Source organism: Dendrobates tinctorius, unplaced genomic scaffold, assembly GCF_039654945.1.
Source record: "Dendrobates tinctorius isolate UK_male_01 unplaced genomic scaffold, ASM3965494v1 ptg000022l, whole genome shotgun sequence".
NCBI lineage: Eukaryota > Metazoa > Chordata > Amphibia > Anura > Dendrobatidae > Dendrobates > Dendrobates tinctorius.
This window is the reverse complement of record NW_027361690.1, coordinates 82,697,427-82,719,231: the sequence shown is the minus strand read 5'-3', so window position 1 is coordinate 82,719,231 and position 21,805 is coordinate 82,697,427. Positions and strand designations below refer to the sequence as shown.

Genomic DNA, 21,805 nt, shown 5'->3' with positions numbered 1-21,805 from the left:
CAGTTTAAGTTAGCATGTGTTCATACTGACTTTATGGAGCAAATACTCTCCCATCTCAAGAAAAAAAAGTCACAGAAAAACAAAGTAGCATTATAAACCAGAATATAAGGTTAAAAAAAAAAAAAAGTACATTTTCTGGATACTGGGCACGTGAGAGGAGTGTGCGCCAGCACACATTACAAAGTACACAAGGCGAATGTAGCCTCTAGGATCAGCCACACAATGGTGCCATAATGCCTACATCAACTTCCATCCTCAGTCACTCTATATTCTAATTTCCTCATTTAATATTTCACAAGGGGAACGTTACCAGGCAGGAACTTAACCCCTGTGAGACCATTGTGCTGGTAATGAGATTAGAGCGGCTCTTGGCAGTAGCACCAACCCATTGAGAAATGAAGGCAGCCTGCTCCCCTGGTGCTGGGTAATTACGGCCCCCAGAGACCGCGCGCTGCCGCTAATTACAATACATTAAAGCTGAGGCCCTTAATGCTGGCCGGTGTAATGGAAAGCTTTCCAGCAAAGCACAGAATCACTGGGTATCTCGCCTTAGAGCTCGTGCAGGCAAGAGCACATCATTTATTATATATAGTGTGCACGGAGTCTGGAGCAATCCACATCATGGGAAGGCTTGTAATTACATGGACCCCAACCCATTAATTATACATAGTGGAAGAAGTCTAATTACACACACAGAAGTCAGCCCAGAACAATGAAGATTACAGAGCATTTTAAACAAAATATACTTGGAGTAATGTAAAAATTGCAGGAATAACTTTTCTAACGTGGATGGAACAATATTGTATTCTTTATTATAGTAACTGTCAAATATATGAATATGACAGCTATATGTGTGCCTGCTGAGGATATTGGGCAATGTACAATTGGACACCCTCTTTATAAAATTCAAATACTAGCCGATATAGCTGTAAAATGGTAGAATCTGCAGCGAGCAGCACACTTCTAATATTGCACTCTAGCCAGACGAGCCAATGACTCCAGCAGGAAAGTCTCTCTCCATTAGTGGGGGTCCCAAATTACATCCCAAGGACCATGTAATGGACAAACTGGGACCACCAGAGCATGTGCTACTGTTTCACTTCTTACCAACGTTCTAATAGGACATATGCTAAGGGCTCATCTTCATGAGTGCCAGCCTCTTTAAAGGGGGTTGTATTTTTTAATATATGGTTCTCATGGGAATGAACCTTAAATTTAAAGAGGACTGATTCATAAACTATATGTGGATAGATGATAAATGTGACATCCCTAGTGATCTGAATGCGGAGACTCCCACTGATCACTATATCAGAGGTTCTACAGAGAATATGGAGAGGTAGTGAGAATATGTGATCACTGCTTTATTCACTGTCTATAGGAGGAGTAGTCGCACAGCCTCACTATCACTCCATTCCCCATATGGGGACTTTGGGCTGTTCATCCTCAATATCGGTAAGCGTCTCGGCAGCCAGACCCCTGATTACAGGTGATAAATGCTGTTTATGGGACAACCCCTTTAAAGTAACTATGCAGCAATGGTTTGAATTCTTTACGACCATGCCTTAAAATGTTTTTCATACATATCGTATATACTCGTGTATAAGCCGACCCCCCTAATTTTGTCACAAAAAAACTGGGAAAACTTATTGACTTGCGTATAAGCCTAGGGTGCACAGAGGGTGGCCCCAGATAATGCTGCACAGTGAGTGGCCCCAGATAATGCTGCACAGTGAGTGGCCCCAGATAATGCTGCACAGTGTGTTGTGGCCCCAGATAATGCTGCACAGTGTGTTGTGGCCCCAGATAATGCTGCACAGTGTGTTGTGGCCACAGATAATGCTGCACAGTGTGTTGTGGCCACAGATAATGCTGCACAGTGAGTGGCCCCAGATAATGCTGCACAGTGAGTGGCCCCAGATAATGCTGCACAGTGTGGAGTGGCCCCAGATAATGCTGCACAGTGTGGAGTGGCCCCAGATAATGCTGCACAGTGTGGAGTGGCCCCAGATAATGCTGCACAGTGTGTTGTGGCCCCAGATAATGCTGCACAGTGTGTTGTGGCCCCAGATAATGCTGCACAGTGTGTTGTGGCCCCAGATAATGCTGCACAGTGTGTTGTGGCCCCAGATAATGCTGCACAGTGTGTTGTGGCCCCAGATAATGCTGCAGTGAGTTGCCCCAGATAATGCTACACAGTGTGTGGCCCCAGATAATGCTGCACAGTGTGTTGTGGCCCCAGATAATGCTGCACAGTGTGTTGTGGCCCCAGATAATGCTGCACAGTGTGTTGTGGCCCCAGATAATGCTGCACAGTGTGTTGTGGCCCCAGACAATGCTGCACAGTGTGTTGTGGCCCCAGATAATGCTGCACAGTGTGTTGTGGCCCCAGATAATGCTGCACAGTGTGTTGTGGCCCCAGATAATGCTGCACAGTGTGTTGTGGCCCCAGATAATGCTGCACAGTGTGTTGTGGCCCCAGATAATGCTGCACAGTGTGTTGTGGCCCCAGATAATGCTGCACAGTGTGTTGTGGCCCCAGATAATGCTGCACAGTGTGTTGTGGCCCCAGATAATGCTGCACAGTGTGTTGTGGCCCCAGATAATGCTGCACAGTGTGTTGTGGCCCCAGATAATGCTGCACAGTGTGTTGTGGCCACAGATAATGCTGCACAGTGTGTTTTGGCCCCAGATAATGCTGCACAGTGTGTTTTGGCCCCAGATAATGAGGACAGTGTGTGGCCCCAGATAATGAGGACAGTGTGTGGCCCCAGATAATGCGGACAGTGAGTGGCCCCATCATGATGCTGCTGCTGCCTCCTTTACAAAAAAAAACGAAAAAAAAAACAACTGTATACTCATCTCCTGCTGAACGCTGCTCATCAGCGATGCCGGCTCTGGAATGCGGACAGGTGAATATGGCTCCCCCCGTTCATACTCACCCCCTCCTGGCGCTCGTCTCTGCAGCGCAGTCCCTGCTTGTTCCATGTTCTCAGCGCTGCTGCTCTTCCTGCTTCAGCGGTCACGTGGTACCGCTCATTAAAGTCATAAATATGCGCATATTCATGAGTTTAATGAGCGGTACCACATGACCACTGAAGCAGGAAGAGCAGGGGCGCTGAGAACATGGAGCAAGCAGGGGGGCTGCAGAGATGAGCCAGGAGGGGGTGAGTATGATCTCTGACCCCCCAAATCCTCCTCCCCCACCGAACCCCCCCCGGTATATGACTAGTGTATAAGCCGAGAGGGGGACTTTCAGCCCAAAAGAATGGGCTGAAAATCTCGGCTTATACATGAGTATATACAGTAATTATTTATCCAGATATGCTTCCTCTTGGTGAAGATAAGAGAACAGTTACTCACATTCCACAGCTAAAAATATCGCCTCTCCACTGCTGTCCCCATTTGTGTTTACATGCGCCATCGTGACATCATGACTACAGCACATTTGACTGCTGCAGCCAATCAATGGTCTCAGGCTGACTACCTCATCACAGCTGAGCTCAGTAATTGGCTGAAAAAGTCAAGCGCACTGGAGCAGGAAATGGTGAGTAATAGCCCCATTTAATGTTTTCCCCTGGAGAAAGCAGATTGGCATAAAATTATTATTATACATGGAAAACGTCTTTAATTTTTTACACTAGAAGCAATATAACATTTATACTTCAAAACTGTAACCAAAAGTCCTTCCTATAGAAAGTCTATACACACATGCAAGTCTAAGGCCGGGGCTACTGCTACATCACGCTGCATGAATGGGGTCACATTGCATCCACTAGAGTACAAAACAAGCAAGACACAAAGATGTCCACCTAGGTCTGATTTTTTTTTTGCATCATGGTACTCTAGGGATGGCAGTGCGACCCCATTCACTTGCATTGGGCTCTGATGAAGCAGCGACATATAGCAATCTGTCTCCCAGCCAAGCTTGCCGTGTACCTCCAAGCCTTATGGTTCCTTCTGACTGCACCAAAAGGGCGCGAGAAGTTTGTGTTTCTTATATTGTACATCATTTACTCGCTGCTGTCAGTATAAATAACTCTGGGAAACAACGTCCCTAATTCCAGAATGTTGCTGCCCTGCCAGCATCCATATTTATTTCCGGCGAGTGATGTATGCGCCACCCCATGTTAATCCTTTACTGTATTCCTCTGCCTCCTTTTTGGAGATCCTGACAATGAAGCGTTTCCTTTCTAGGCAGAGTTCTTTGCAGTTACATTTGTGACTTGTGGTTAGCATTGGCGAATGAGAGGCCGGGCACCAGCAGTGCCAGCAGGGTGCAGCGCTCATACTTAGTGTCAGTGGCATGAAGTGCTCAGGCGAGAGGATAGCTTACTGCAATGTCATCTCGTCACATGAAGACAAATAATATACGCTCTGATGTTTACAATGACAGGATCTTTTCCAGATCAATCAGCTTAAGCATGAGCAAAATAAAAAACAGATGAATTTTCTCTGGCACAAATTAGATTTTTGGATCTGTCCACAGACATTATGCACTGCTTAAAAGCTGGTGAAATGTGTGACACTGGTGGGATCGCTGATCCCTGTGACAGAAGTCCCTTCATGTCCACATTAAGGGCTCAAGGAGACAACTGTATTATTGGCCAGAGTGGCGATCCGACAATTACTGGATCACACTCCAACCAATATTATTTTATGGGGCCGTGCACGTCCAATTTTTTCTTCGGACGGAGTCTGTCCGAGGGAAAGACGAAACGCTGCATTTCCGAGTTTGATCAGATACTCGGATTGCACTCAGCCATGCATGTTAATGAGTCCATAGAAACCATCGGGCTGCATTTAGATGACATCAGAGTGCAGTCAGATTTCCAGCTACTAACAAAATGGAGACGATGGGAAAAAAAATTCTCTATATCTTCTCCTCATCCGAGAAAATCAAATCACAATCTGATCACAGTTTGATCAGAGTCTAATCAGAGTGTAAATTAGCATAATCGATCAGATTTTCTCAGAGGATAAAAAAAAATACATCTGCAACTAGCCCAACATATGCATAGTAATGTAGTAACTCGCTGTTCATATGTTCAGGGTTTTGAATGTTTTTTAACCGCTTCAGGTAAGCAAAGATGCCAAGTGGTTAAAAGAACTGAGTGAGCCATTGTTCAGGAATTTGCCATTCTGAAGACACACTTTACTTTAGAGCAGAAGGTAAATTGGAAGGCTTAATAGACATCCGGAAGATGCCAAGGGGGCTTTTTGAGCATTTTGCAAGTGTTTTACAAAAACCTCTATAGCAGGTTCTCCAATGTTGGAGTTTAAAAAGATAAAAAAAAAACCATCCTTAAAGCGCCAATACAAAAGATGCCCCAAAAATTGTGGAAAGATGCTAAAAAAAATCTCAGGTGGTAAAAAAAGGACTCCTGAAACGACCCACACCCCCAAAAAACACGCTTCAGATAACAAAAGATAAAAAAACAAACCACCACATCAGTCTCTCCTAAAACATCTTCCTCTGGAAAAATTGGTAGGTTTCGTCAGCCTGAAAAAGACATTGTGTGCACATGCCCTAATGTTGGCTGTGACTCATGAACAGAGCATGAGAAGTAAAGGAAAATAAGTCAAGTTTTCTACCGAACAGATCTATATATCAGCTGTGTAATAATACACAAACATACTTCTATGAATAAAAAAAAATACAATAACCAACGCCCTTGGTTTAGCAACATAGACTAGCATGGCGCCTACAGGCTGATGTGACAACCAAGGTACCCTGACTTCCATGACCATTGAGTTGTATGATATTCCTAATCTCGTATTTACAGGCCCCACCTACACATTGGATAACCTTTATCTAAACCCGACAGTACTGGTGGCATCGGCGGACCGTCTAAAGTGTATGGGGGCCTCCCGATTCTCTCTTGCCAAGCCGAACATTCGTGTGTATGGGGAAGTTTGGAGAAATAGCTGATGGGTGAAAGTTATCTCTTGTGTATGGGCACTTTATGGCAAGTTCTGTTTCTGAAGTGCCAGAAGAACTTAGCAGATAGGCGAAGTATTCCTAACCCCAGGAACCTTTTCTCACCAGGATTCCTGGAACTTCTTCATCACAGCAGGCCGGTCCTGATTCCTTCTCTTCCTGAACCATCTTTCGATCTGCACTGTTGTACGGTTGGATTTTTTAGCCAGGCCATAGATGTCCGTCTGCATAAACAAAAATTGCAAATCATTACCTTTAGCTGCTAATAATCCTATACACGGTATTTCACTAACCAATGCAGTCAACACATTCCAGGTAAGGTGATGAACGCGTCCTCACATGGTGCGCCCTGTACGGGACAATGGAGAAGCTCCTGTCCTCCACAAAGTGACCCTCTAGCCTACAGCAGTTCTCCACGTCGCTCTATCTACAAGGGTTAGTGACATTTTTCAGGCTTTAGAACCATTTTCTATGCAGTCATGGGCTCACGTTTCAATATTTCCAAGTTACTAAAGTCATCCCAGAACGGATTAATATTGTAAGTGGAGGCTGCTCTGTATATCTTATCGGCATGACCTACTTTATAACCATAGGCCATTGTTTTGTGTGGCTAGACAGAGCTGTCCTCATACCATAATAGGCTCCTGTTATCTTTATGGGTTCTGATGAGGAAGTGGAAATCGATTTAACCCTTTGTAATGCTGAGGGTAAGATCTACATATTTTCTGCAACATTTAAATGGGATATCAAAGGCACCATTCATTTGTATTAGACTGTCGTTGGATGCAGATGTGAAGATAGCCTTAAAGGGAACCTGACGTCAGAAAATCTCCTATTAACCTAACCCTGTTGCATCTGCAGGCAATCACATGATAATTACTATGGTGTTTGTAGCTACGCTATATGCTCTGTGGTTTTATAAATTAAAACTTGTTGTGTATTAGCCTGAATCATCAAGGCGGCACGGTATCCTGGCCAAGTCTCAGTCATTTATTGAAAAAAATGCCCATTCCGGTTGACTGATGGCTCCAGTCTGGCGACGTTAGCACAGACATCTTTGAAAACCAGTGCACAAACTTGCAGGATCTGGGTTCAGAACGCCTCTGTCATGCGCTGACATTACCAGCCTGGAGAGAACAATCAACGGGAATTGGTGTTGTTTTTAATAGATGACTCAGCTAGGATCCCATACCGCCCCGATGATTCAGGGTAACGGGTTTACACTTGGCAAGTTTTTAATTTATAACTGTAGCAGAACCACAGAACATATAGCTTAGCTACAAACACCACCGTAATTATCATGTGATAGTCTGCTGCAGCACGGGGTTAGGTTAATAGGCGAGGTCAGTTTCCCTTTAAAAGGGTGTTTCAGAAGATTACAATGATTTATTCTTCAGTCATTCTTATTAGATCAGTGGGGATGGACTCCCCACACCATCACCGATCAGCCGAGTGTAGATGCCATGGTGCACTGGAAATGACAGCTCCATAACTTGTGATGGTATCAACTGATTGTTAGAGATTCATGGAGCTGGAAACCCAACAATCCGAAATTGATGAATATACCTGACAAAACATGTTGAATATTTACAAACAGCAAATAATTAGATATTAGCTTTTATTTTTCCATTATATATTTATATATACTACTATTGAAAATTTTTAATATACTTCATAAAATCCATGAACACGATCAAGCAGCAATGGCCAAAATATAAATATCCCCATACAGATCTGAAGGCCTCCATACAAGGGCCAAACTGGCCAATATCGGTGGGATCGGCTGTCAGTCTAATGTGTATGGAGGCCTCTTGACTCTTTTCGGTCAGATAAAGTTGGGGGAAAGAATTAGCCATCATGCCTGAGTTTGGACATCTGATCCTTTTGTTTCGGTCAAATAAGCCAGCAGAGGGGTCTTCTAGTTACACAACTCTGCGAGCGCTCCTGTGTTCTGTATGGAGAGAGAGAAAGAAAGAGAGAGGAATAGAGCGCTATCTATGGTTTATGAGGCCCCTAAAGCCTTGCACCACTAAAATAGCTGACCCTGGGATGTGCACAGATGACCGGTCCTATTGTTCAGTGTTTGAGATCAGAAACAATGATGCTGACCGTGGCAAAAAAAGGTGCGTTTTCAGCACCAGATGAGTTCAGACTCAGAGTATAGCGTATCACAAGGTTACATTACAGGGGAGTGACTGTATCATACATGGGAACATCGGACGAGGCACTGACATGTGCAGGAGTGTGAATCATAGACCCTCCATCAACCTCTTCATTTACACTTATGTTCCCAGGGTAAATAGAGGGGAATTATCACAGACACTGCATTAAAAAGTGATACAATCCTCAATTACTGCACAAAACAAAAGGACCGCAAAGGAGGTCAAAGATCTGAGCTTGAGTGTGGTAAAAGGGTCATCAGATTTTCTCGGAAGTGGAGACATTTAAATAAATAAATAAAAACCTCCTCTTTCTCCATCCTGACAGTTGGTGAAAAGGCTCATACCCATATATGGGGAAAAAAACAGCCCGTAATCTGGACCGAAAAAAATGGACGAGTGCCATGCGAGTACAATCACAGCTAGCATCCGATTTACATCTGAGTGCATTGCGATTGCTATCCGATTGCAATGTGATTTTAACCCCTTTATTCCCAAGGGTGGTTTGCACGTTAATGACCGGGCCAAGTTTTACAATTCTGACCACTGTCCCTTTATAAAGTAATAACTCTGGAACGCTTCAATGGATCCTGGTGTTTCTGACACTGTTTTGTTGTGACATATTGTACTTCATGTTAGTGGTAAAATTTCATTGATATGACTTGGGTTTATTTGTGAAAAAAACGGAAATTTGGCAAAAATTTCGCAATTTTACAACTTTGAATTTTTATGCCCTTAAATAGCAGAGAGGCTACTTTCACACTTGTGTTCTTTTGCGCTGCGTGCGCAGTGCAAACGCTCATAAAAACCACATCATGCGTTTTCTTGTTTTTTTTGCAAAAAAAAACATGCTTTTTTTGCGCTGACGTGCGCATGACCATGCGCACGTCAGCGCTCCCATAGATTTTAATGTGTTTTTGGGTGAATTTTGTGCGCATTGCGTGTGCATGCGTTTTTTTTTTAGACAGGTCGGACGCACAAAAAATGCAACAGGATGCCTGGGCGCACACTACAAAAAAAGCATGCGCATACAAATGCGTACAAACGCATGCCAATGCGCACCCATGTTAAGTATAGGGGGAAAAAACCCAGCGCAAAAAACGCAAGTGTGAAACCAGCCTATCTCACACAAAAAAACTTAATAAATAACATTTCCCACATGCTTACTTTACATCAGCACAATTTTTAAACCAACATTTTTTTTTTGTTAGGAAGTTATAAGGGTTCAAATTTGACCAGCGATTTCTCATTTTTACACCACCATTTTTTTTTGTAGGTACCACATCACATTTGAAGTCACTTTGAGGGTCTATATGATAGAAAATACCTAAAAGTGACACCATTCTAAAAACTGCACCCCTCAAGGTGCTCAAAACCACATTCAAGAAGTTTATTAACCCTTCAGGTGCTTCACAGGAATTTTTTGAATGGTTAAAAAAAATGAACATTTAACTGTTTTTCACAAAAAAATAACTTCAGGTCCAATTTTTTTATTTTACCAAGGGTAACAGGTTAAATTAGACTGTAAAAGTTATTGTGCAAATTGACCTGAGTGCGCTGAAACCTGATATGTGGGGGGAACCGCTGTTTCGGCACATGGCTGAGCTCGAAAGGGAAGGGACTTTTTCAACGCAAAATTGGCTGGAATTGAGATTGGATGCCATGTCACGTTTAAAGAGACCCTGATGTGCCTAAACAGTGGAAACCCTCCCACAAATGACACCATTTTGGAAACTAGACCCCACCCCCAAGGAACTTATCTAGATGTGTGGTGCCCCATGGGCTTCACAGCAGTTTTATAACGTACAGCCGTAAAATTAAAAAATCATATTTTTTTTCCACAAAAATGATCATTTCACCCCCGATTTTTATTTTCCCAAGGGAAACAGGACCCCAAAAGTTATTGTGCAATTAGTCCTGAGTACGCCGATACCCCATATGTGGGGGTAAAACAATGTTTGGGCGCACGGCAGAGCTCGGAAGGGAAGGAGCGCCGTTTGACGCAAAACTGGCTGGAATTGAGATCGGGCGCCATGTCGCGTTTGGAGAGCCCTTGATGTACCTAAACAGTGGAAACCCCCCACAAGTGACCTTATTTTGGAAACTAGACCCCCCCAAGGAACTTATCTAGATGTGTGGTGAGCACTTTGAACCCCCAAGTGCTTCACAAAAGTTTCTAACGCAGAGTCAGAAAATGAAAAAAATCATTTTTTCCACAAAAATGATATTTTTGCCCCCCAATTTTTTATTTTCCCAAGGGTAACAGGAGAAATTGTACCACAAAAGTCGTTGTGCAATTTGTCCTGAGTAGGCTGATACCCCATATGTGGGGGTAAACCATTTTGGAAACTAAACCCCCCACGGAACTTATCTAGATATGTGGTGAGCACTTTGAACTCCCAAGTGCTTCACAGAAGTTTATAACGCCCAGGCGTGAAAATAAAAAAATCATTTTTTTCCACAAAAATGATATTTTTGCCCCCAATTTTTTATTTTCCTAAGGGTAACAGGAGAAATTGGACCCCAAAAGTTGTTTTTCAATTTGTCCTGAGTAGGCTGATACCCCATATGTGGGGGTAAACCACTGTTTGGGCGCATGGCAGAGCTTGGAAGGGAAGGAGCACCATTTGACTTTTTCAACGCAGAATTGGCTGGAATTGAGATCAGACGCCACGTTGCATTTGGAGAGCACCTGATGTGCCCAAACAGTGGAAACCCCCCAATTCTAACTCCAACCCTAACCCCAACACACCCCTAACCCTAATCTCAGCCCTAACCCTAATGGGAAAATGGAAATAAATACATTTTTTTTTATTTTATTATTTTTCCCTAACTAAGGGGGTGATAACAGGGGGTTTGATTTACTATTTGTGGCGGGTTTTTATGTTTGGCAGCTGTCACACGCTAAAAGACGCTTTTTATTGTAAAAATAGTTTTTGCATCACCACATTTTGAGAGCTATAGTTTTTCCATATTTTGACCCACATGAGGTCTTATTTTTTGGGGGACGAGTTGACATTTTTATTGGTACCATTTTCGGGCACGTGACTTTTTTGATCGCTTTTTATTCCAATTTTTAGGATGCAGAATGAACAAAATCCAGCATCTCATGAATTTCTTTGGGGGGGGCGTTTACACCGTTCCGCGTGTGGTAAAATTTATAAAGTGGTTTTATCCCTCGGGTCAGTACGATTATAGCGATACCTCATTCATATCAGTTTTTATGTTTTTGCGCTTTTATACAATAAAAACAATTTTATATAAAAAAATAATTTTTGTGCATCGCTTTATTCTGCAAGCTATAACTTTTTTATTTTTTCGCTGATGACGCTGTGTGGCGGCTCGTTTTTTGCGGGACAAGATGACATTTTCAGTGGTACCATGTTTATTTATATTCGTCTTTTTGATCGCGTGTTATTGCACTTTTTGATTGGTGTATGATGATAAAGCAATGTTTTTTGCCCTTGGTTTTTTTTTTTTAAGGGGTTCACTAAAGGGGTTAACTAGTGGGACAGTTTTATAGGGTGGGTTGTTATGGACACGACGATACTAAATATGTATACTTTTATTGTTTTGTTTTTTTTTATTTACAAATAAAATAATTTAAAAGGGATTTTTTTTTATTTTTTTATTTATTTAGGAATTTAAAAAAATATATATTTTTACACTTTTTTTTTTTTTTTTTACTTTAAAATATTGTCCAGGTGGGGACATCACTGTAAAGTGTCAGACCGCTGATCTGACACTTTCCAGTGCACCGTGTCAGATCAACCATCTGACAGGCACTGAGAAAGCCACCTCCCTGCAGGACCCCAAGGCCCCCACGGCCATATTGAATCCGGGGGCCCTCGGAACAGCATGATCACATCGCACTGTTCCGAGAGGCTCAGGGAAGTACGCAGGGAGCCCACTCCTTGCGTGATTCTTCCCTATGCCCCCGGTACATTGCGATCATGTTTGACCACCCCTGGCACATAGTGGCGGGTGTCAGCTGTGATATTCAGCTGACACCCGGCCGCGGTCAGCGGCGCTCCTCCCCGTGAGCGCCGCTAATCGCGTGTGACGTATTATTCCGTCCATGGGACTTAAGTCCCAGGTCACATGGACGGAATAGTATGTCCAATGTAAGGAAGGGGTTAACATGAGCTTTTACATACAACAATTCTCTATTTCATTTACACATCATTTTAAAAGGAAATATTCGTCAAAACGCACACACACATATAATTGATATAAAATTCTCATGGTGATCTGCTGTGAATACACTGAGCATGAACTGAAGTCACCTAATCACTGGCATTTTCCCACAGTCCAGAGGTCACCACAGTTCAGGCTTTGAGGGAGCGCAGACTCAGTGATGTCACCGCTAGTCACTTAGGCTGCGCTCGCAGCATCTCCTCATTCACCAGTGTTTTTCAGCTGGGGCGGTCGCATCTTGGCACCATCCAGGTTGAAAACTGTATATTTCCCAGATATGGATTACTGCGTGGGACACAACGACGCACAGGTATGGTATATTGTTGGTTTATTCTTTAACTTTTATTACAGGAGATCGAGGGCGTCGCAGGAATTAGGCGAGGTCGTAAGTATGGTTTAATTAAGAATATTAAAGGAGTCTGGGTCTTTATTTCAATTAAAGGGTGTCTGTATTTTATTTACAATTTGACTATGGGGTTAGTAATAGGGGCGTCTTATTGACGCCTCTCCATTACTAACCTCGGGGCTTGATGTCACAAAGGTGACATCAACCCCCCAACTCTTACCCCACTTGCCACCGCTACAGGAAAAGTGGGAAGAGTAAGGCACATTTTTGGGGTGGCTGAGAGCTGATGTTTTTATATATCTGTGAGCTGATATTAATAGCCTGGGAAGCTCCATGGGTATTACCCCCTTTACAGGCTATAAACCTTGGCCCTCATCCAGCGGCTTATTCTCTGCTGATTACAAAATTGCGGGGGAGCGCGCGCCATTTTTTTCCAAAAAATAATCTTTAAATACATGTACAGTAAGCGGCGCACACACTGTACTAATTGTATTTGTCACTGATATCTATATATCTACCTATTGTATTTGTATTTACTGTATGTAATCCATCTCTTCTATCCTGTTGGCTCCTGCTGTGATTTTACACTACCGCGGCTGCTGAATTACCGGCTTTTCTTCTATGTAATATAAATACATATACATGTGTGTGTGTGTCACTAACATGTATATATACACATGTACTCTATGTGTATACATCTATTCTATTCTAACCCTTCAGTGTGATTTTACTGTAGCCGCATATGAATTGCCGTTTTTTCAAAGGACACAATGTTAGGCTGGCGGAACGCACCAAATAATAAAATAATAATGAAGTTCGCAGCCTGGGGTCCACCGTGCAGAGATGGAATATTGCAGCTAGGTAATGGAGGAGCGCTAACTGAACACCGGCGTGTTAACCGCTGACCCGGTGTGTACGGGAGCGACCTCTGTTACTTTACAGAGCCACTGCAACATAAACGCCAGAGCCTGTTAATGCTCACAGAGCTCGGCAATATGAGCACTAGTGTATAGTCACAGGACTCTCCCCCCGAGACGCTGGGTTAGAGTCCCTCTAGACACACTAGTGCTCGACACTGCAACTGCAGTGCCAGAAAGAACAACAGAAGTATAAGCACACCAGGTGCGCGCTGCACCGCTCTGGCGGACGCCACTAACCTCCCTGATTAGGGCAAGGAAAGCGCACAACTTGCGCACGGCGACGCTACTGGTGGTTGCAGCTGCTTGAGGCTGTACAAAGGTGCCTTGTGCTGGATGGCACAATATGGCGCTAAGTGAAGTGCTGTGAGTGGAAGCACTGTGGTGCAAAGGCAAAGCCACTGATAGGCGCCGACTCTACTACAGTTCCCTAACACATGCGTATCAAAGGGAGGGGAATCTTAATAAGTCAGTCACCAGTTACATGCATCCATCATCACTCACACATATACCAACAAGAGTCTATACTAGCGCATGGCCGAGCGGCCATGCGACTCTTAAAGCGGCATCCTTCCGGGACCTTCCCAGTAGTGGACCAATCAGAGCACGAACGGGACCTGCGCATGTGACCTCCGACCTCCAATGAGAGGTCGTCCCATGGGCATGCTCAGTAGGCAAAATACAGGACTTAGTCCCTGGAGCGTCTGCTTGCTGCTGATTCAAGCATGGTGTTACAGCAGAGCCTGAAGGCGCAATCAGACGCCTAGCATTTGCCTGGGCAAGACACCTGGACCGATGCCTCTGCTGATCAGGCATCTCTGCGGCCAGAGAGGAATGGGAGACCGCAGAGGACATGGCTTGAGATTCCCCCTGTGCAGTAGGGGAAACTCGACATCTAACACACTGGTGTGTAATAATCTGACAGCAGTCGCATTGTGCGACGGCGTATTTTTCTCGCATCCATTGACTTGCATTGGCCAGTCTCGTCCGAGATATGCAGCAAATCGCAGCACGCTGCGATTTTTTTTTTTCAGTCCGATTTCAGCTGAGAAAAAAAAAAAAATTGCAGATGAGATGTAACACATTGGTCAGAGTGCAGTCCGATTTTTTTCCCAGACCCACTGACTTGAATTACTAGTTTTGATCTGAAAATCACATTGATATGTTCTGTATGATTTTTAAATAATTAAATTACATTTTATTGCATGAAATATGTGTTTGATCACCTATCAACCAACAAGAATTCTGTCTCTCACAGACATGTTAGTTTTTCATTTAGAAGCCCTCGTACTCTGCACTCATTACCTGCGTTAATTGAACCTGTATGAACTTGTTATGCCTGTTTCACACATCCGTATTTTGTGTCCGCCAAACGGATCCGTTTCCGTTTTTTTGCCGCTAACGGATCCGTTTTTTTGACGGATCCGCGGTAGCCGCTAATGCAAGTCTATGGCGGATCCGTTTTTCAACGGAAAACGACGGATTTGGACGGATTTAAAAAATGGAAGTGTGATCCAGGCATTACCTGTATAAAAGACACCTGTCTACACACTCAATTACACTCCAACCTCTCCACCTTGTATCGCGAGATTTTGGCCAACAACCTCCTTCCCTCGGTAAGAGCATTGAAGATGGGTCATGGGTGGGACTTCCAGCATGACACTGACCCGAAACACACAACCAGAGCAACTAAGAAATGGTTCCGTAAGGCTGAGATCACACATACAAGGAATACGGCCGAGTCTCGCATGTTAATACCCGGCAACTGCTGCCGGAACTGAGGAGCGGAGCGTGCGGCTCCATGTATTGCTATGCGGCCGTATGCTCCGCTCCTGAGTGCTGGCGTCAGTGCCGGGTATTAACATGCAAGACTCCGCTGTATTCCTCGCATGTGTGATCCTGGCCTTAGAAGCATTTCTAGGTCTCTAGACCTGAATCCAATAGAAAATCTTTGTTGGGAGCTGAAACTCAATGCTGCCCAGCGACAGCCCCGAAACCTGTAAGATCTGGAGTAGATCTGTATGGAGGAGTGGGCAAAAATCCCTGCTGCAGTGTGTGCAAACTTGGTCAAGAACTACAGGAAACGTCTGACCTCTAATTCCAAACAAAGGTTTCTGTACCAAATGATAAGTTCTGTTTTTCTATTGTATCAAATACTTATTTCATGCAATAAAATGCAAATTAATTGTGTAAAAATCATACAATGTGATTTTCTGGTTTTTATTTTCAGATTCTGTCTCTCACTGTTGAATTGTACATACGATAAATATTACAGCCCTCTCCATTCTTTGTAGGTAGGAAAGCTTGCAAAATCGGCAGGGTGTCAATTATTAATTTTACCCACTTGCATCTTGTATGCATACGAACTTAGGCTATGTGCACACGCTGCGGTTTTTGCTGCGGATCCGTTGCGGTTTTGGCTGCTGTGGATCTGCAGCAGTTCTGCAGTCAGTGTACAGTAGCATGTAAGTCTATGGGATTTACAATCTGGTGTGCACATGCTGCGGATTTTTAACTGCGGAAAAGCTGCGGTTTTGAATCCGCAGAAAGAAATGACATGTCACTTCTTTTCTGCGGATTCTGCTGCGGTTTACCATCTCCTCCATTGTAGAGGTGATAAACCGCAGGGGAATAATCGCAGGCCAATCCGCAGGTAAAACCGCAGGTCATTTTACCTGCGGTTCCGCAGATACAAATTCACAGACCAATCCGCAGCGTGTGCACATAGCCTTATACTGCAGTTCATTTTTTTCAGTTAAGCTTCAGGTTTCTGCATTTAATGCAGGTAAAGGTGCGGCCTCCCTTACTTTACATTACGTTTATACAGTATAGCTTCTCACTTGCTGGGTATTCATATGAGGAACCAGGTCCTGCTTGGCCCTTATTCACATTGACTTCACGTTGACACATGGTAAGGTTTTACTACTAGAGGTTAGGACCATCCCGATTTGGGTACACCTTGACGCTGGTGGGATGGCTTTTAAATTTTGTAGTTTTTTTTTCCCATCAAAATGGTGTTTACTAAGTACCCTATGTTATTTATATTCCTATTACTTTTTATTTACTTACAGTAGGGTTTATGTTCATTTTGTTTGTCTTAGGTTTTAACCTCAGTGATTGGCTACAGGGGTGATAGGAACTGTCAACGTAACGTCACAACCACAATCAAAACACAGAGACCCGAGAGGAGCAACAGGAGGCCAACCCTGAACTGAGGGGAGAGCGACTGCCTACTTTGCTTGTTATTTTAGTGAGTTTGGGGAACACTTTTCTAAAAGTGGAAAACCCCTTTAAGGATTCAAAGTTATATAGAGCTGTAATTGGGAACCCACAGAAGTGTATGGACCTTCACTGTACCCCTGATTTTGTATAGAGGCAGACATTTTTTTTTTTTAACATCAGACTGTGTGCAAATCTGAAAAAAAAATCTATATTCAGGTATTTAATAGTGATGAGCGAGTATACTCGTTGCTCGGGTTTTCCCGAGCATGCTCGCGTGACCTCCGGGTATTTTGGCGCGCTCGGAGATTTAGTTTCTGTCGACGCAGCTGCAAGATTTGTGGCTGCTAGACAGCCTGAATACATGTGTGTAATGCCTGTTTGTTAGGGAATTCCCACATGTATTCAGCCTGTCGAGCAGCTGCAAATCATGCAGCTGAGGCAACAAAAGCTAAATCTCTGAGCATATCCAAAACACTCGGAGGACACCTGAGCATGCTCGGGGAGACCAGAGCAACGAGCACACTCGCTCATCACCAGTATTTAACATAAGAAGTATTTTTTAAGCAGGGAATATTCGTGACATGCATCACCTGGAGGAGCACAATCAGCTGGCACGTGGTGTGTCTGACAGTGGATTTTCCCCTATGCCCGAGGCAATAATAAGAACTCCTTCTCAGACAATCCAAGCATAGATAGAGGGGGGTCCAGGAAGACAACTAGGGGGTTATCTGTCCTAAGAAAACATTTAGGGTAAACCTAAACGTTGCGGATTCGTGTGCGGAATTTTCCGCGCAGAATCTATTTTTGGCAGAATCCGCAGGTCAAAATCCGTGTGTTTTTCCTGTGGATTTATTGTGGAATTTGTGGGGATTTCGCCTGGGTTTTTACACCTGCGGATTCCTATAATGGAATAGGTGTAAAAACGCTGCGGAATCTGCACAAAGAATTGACATGCTGCGGAAAATAAACCGCTGCGTTTCAGCATGGATTTTTCCGCAGCATGTGCACAGCAGTTTTTATTTCCCATAGATTTACATTGTACTGTAAATCACTAGGAAATCTGCAGTGGATCCGCAGCGGCAAAACTGCAAAGTATGCACATACCCTCAGAAATGTCCTGCTAGGAAACCCGGACTTATTGTTGGACCATTATCAACGGAGGATCTAGCACCATGCATTACGATGAAGTAAGGGTTGCAACTTGCAACGCCCTGACATCAATCTAAAAGAAATGTATGAAACATACAGATAACCTGACAGCTGACTTTTTGGGTATATCCACTATTAACATCCAGCTCGGGCCCAGTTGCTCAATTTGTATATGGCGATGAATGCTGTAAACGTCCTGCAGCAATCCCGATGACGACATTTAATATTCCAGGAAACCAAAAATGTTTTGCATGTCTGTACAATATGCAACATGAATGATTTGCACAGGCAAATTTCAGAGTAAGGCTGGAGTCACACACAACCATTAAAAAATCGGTCCCATTTTAACGGTACGAAATTGCACAAAGAATTCTTGGCCAGATATCCGTCTGTCATCCCATTTTCCAGCAAGGAACCAATTTTAATCGCATCTAAGCATCAAATTGACATCCAATGCCAATGCCTGATGCCCTATCCTGTAGACCTGGAGAAGTTGTGCGATTTAATCGCAAGTCACACGTTTGGTGCGTTTTCCATGCGTTTTTTTATCGCATCCATAGACTTGCATTGGGGAATCCGATCCGAAAATTGGTGACAATCGCAGCATGCTGCGATTGTCTCGGTCCGAGGATCGGATGCGGGAAAAAAAAAAAAAAAAAAAAAAAAAAAAAAAAAAAAAAAAATCGCATGATGTGAGCTGCCCCATAGAATAACATGGGTTCGAATGCAATGCGATTTTTTATCGCATTGCATTCGACCGTTTTAATCGCTAGTGTGACCCCGGCCTAATCGTGATCCTCTTCTGTGTGTATGCATGGGGATAGAATCCACATTAGGGCTCGTTCACATGACAGTGCTGTCCATGGAAGAAAAACGCGACAGCACTCAGACCAATGTTATTCAATGTGACAGTGCAGATGAGCGATTATTTACACTGACCGCGAACTTCTGCAAATAGGGGGAGTCTCATCCTTTCAAGTCTATGGGAGTATTAAAAAAAATAAATACATAATCAGATGCCATGAAAAGCTATAGTATTGTGTCTGAAATTCTGTAACATAGGAAACTGTAAATGGTCTTGTAAATGATTAATAGCTGTAAGAAAAAGACTGTTTATGGATGACATGTGAAAAAAAAAAAAAAAAACTATGCCACTTTTCTGGATGAAACTTTTCTATGCTGTGAACCTACCTTTAAAGCAAATTTGTCACCAGATTTCACAACACAAACTGTACACATTCAATAGATCTCTTACACCTGATGATGTTGGTGCACTTGCTTTGAAAATCCATGTGAAAAGGCTTTTATAATCTTGAAATTAAAAACTCGTCCAGTTGTTGAAAAAAATCTCATGGGTCCAAGTGTACTGACAGAAGCATCATGCACCAAGCAGTATCAGACCTCAGCGGTCAATCAGATCAGGTGGGTGGAGAATGAGTTAAACATTCATATAAGGATTACACAGCCATTCTGTCAAGGATTTTCAAAGTAAATACACCGGCCACCTCACTTCTACAAGATCTATTTAAAGGGAATCTGTCGTCAGGCTTTTGTTTTGTAATCTGAGAGCAGTATGATGTAAGGGCAGAGACTCTTTAATGAATGCTGAGCTCCATTTATTGCCCCCACACCACCGATTGACAGCTTTCTGTTTACAATGTATATTGACAGAAAGCTGCTAATCAATGGTGGGGATTACACAGAGCAGTTGACTAGGAGGCATGAGACACCTAGTCCTGTAGTAGGCTGTGTGCACACGCTGCGGATTCCGCTGCGGTTTTGGCCGCTGCGGACACGCAGCAGTTTTAGCTGCGGTGTACAGTACCATTCATTTGAATGGGAAAAAAAAACCGCTGTGCCGACGCTGCGGAAAAAAACGCGCGGATTTGCTGCGGTTTTGAATCCGCAGAAAGAATTGCATGTCAATTCTTTCTGCGGAAACCGCTGCGGGTTCCTATCTCCACCATTGTGGAGATAGTGAATCCGCAGGACCAAACCGCAGGCAAAACCGCAGATAATCCGCAGGTCTTTAGACCTGCGGATTATCTGCGGTTTTTGCAAAATCCGTGCGGATTAATCCGCAGCGGATTCCGCAGCGTGTGCACACAGCCTAGTGATCATCTCCTGCTGATAAATCACTGATTTTATTGAAACAGCAACACACAGCCTAATAAATGACACTTCGCTAGAATCCGGGTCTCAGTCCTTACATTATGCTGCTCTCAGACTACATAGCAAAAACTTGCTGTACGATTCCCTTTAATAATAAATCGCAGCTTGCACACTAAATGCAGTGCTTCTGTTGGTGAGCCGGCCACTTTAGTAAGGTTTGTTTCTCAGCATAGTAGCCATGAGACTGGCTTTTACAGAAGTATAACACAGTCCTTCTTGTATGCTTGTGTCTGTGGGTGTATGAGGCCTGCGCTTAGGAGCTTCCATGGAGGAAAGAGTGCCTGAAACTCAACGTCACGACAAAATTATGGTTCATGGAGTGGGAGCTAAAGTAGTACACATCGTTCCATGCTTCTATACATAGGATTTGCAGCGCTGGAGTCCTGGTTTCTAATCTGACCAAGGACCAACATCTGCAAGGAGTTTGTATGTTCTCCCCGTGTTTGCGTGGGTCTCCTCCGGGTTCTCTGGTTTCCTCCCACACTACAAAGATATACTGATAGGGAATTTAGATTGTGAGCCCCATCGGGGACAGCGATGATAATGTGTGCAAACTGTAAAGCGCTGCGGAATATGTTGGCGCTATATAAAAATAAGATTATTATAGGATATAGCTTTATAATTCACATCAACATCAAACTATTCAACAAAACCTTATTAAAAAGAAAGTCTGTCACCCCCAAAATGCTAATTAAATCACTTATATGGGTGCGTAAGGGACTTTTCCCCTATGAAAACGATACCTGAAGCATAGATTTTAGGGGTTTAGTTGCCAGAAATGAGGTGGTTTCGGTGCACCTTTGACTTGGCCAGGTGATCAGTGGAGCGTTATGCTCCCTCAATTTGCATACTGAGCATTTTGTCATATCCTGATTAACAGCGCTCAAGTGACGGCTTCCGGAAACTCAATTAGCGACACTGCACCTTTGCAGCGACTGTCCTGCAGGAGCCCAGCTGTGCACATTGTCAGTGTGTGCTCTCATCCCTCGCTCCTGTCTACCGTACAGTACAAAGCGGCAGCCCGTAGACAGCGTTTTGAGGGCAACAGCAACCACCAAAAATTGATGAAAAAAAAAAATTGCTAGAGGGAAAAAAAAAAAAGTCAGTTATCATAGGATAACAGGAAACTGAAAATGTATCACAGAAAAATGAGGTATCTACAGAGAAATAGGATTGGCCATGCAACCTCTACTGGTACCCCGAACAACCCTAACAGACCCGAGTGCCGCTATGGATACAACCAAAGGGTACGATTTCACCTTATGGAGATCTCCAAGCAGGCGAAGGGTAGATTTGTTTTACTCCAAGAATTTTGGCCACAAGTTGTTTCTTAAAGACAATAAATGATTCTATGAATCTATATTAAACAATACAATGGGAGTATTTTGGAAACAAAACACGTGACAGCATGAATTTAGGTCCAAAACTCGCACAGCTGTGAACTAGATTATGCAACAGCCAGCAGGTAAAATTAACCTTAAGAGAATGGATGCTGAAATATTTCAGATACAGCATAATCTCTTGTCACCAGGGTTAGTCGGTTTCAGGTACTTCTTCATTTTCACGATTGAGAAGGACTCATTTAGTTAAATGAACTGACCTCCTTTTATATATTGTAACACACGATATAAATATCTGGAGCTTTCGTCACAGCTTTTCTCGCAGTCTCAGTTCACAGACCCAATTTTTCCATTTTCATATTTTG

At 43.4% G+C, this 21,805-nt stretch overlaps 1 protein-coding gene across 5 annotated transcripts in view; it reads right to left on the bottom strand.

Annotated features, from left to right (window-relative positions):
* CERS3 (ceramide synthase 3) overlaps positions 1-21,805 on the bottom strand; it is a 408,572-nt gene that overhangs the window by 27,262 nt on the left and 359,505 nt on the right. For all 5 annotated transcript variants that reach the window (XM_073568813.1, XM_073568812.1, XM_073568814.1 and 2 more), the window contains one exon: positions 6,044-6,162. In XM_073568813.1, coding sequence (XP_073424914.1) covers positions 6,044-6,162 — 119 coding nt within the window. The remainder of the gene's footprint in view (positions 1-6,043; positions 6,163-21,805) is intronic.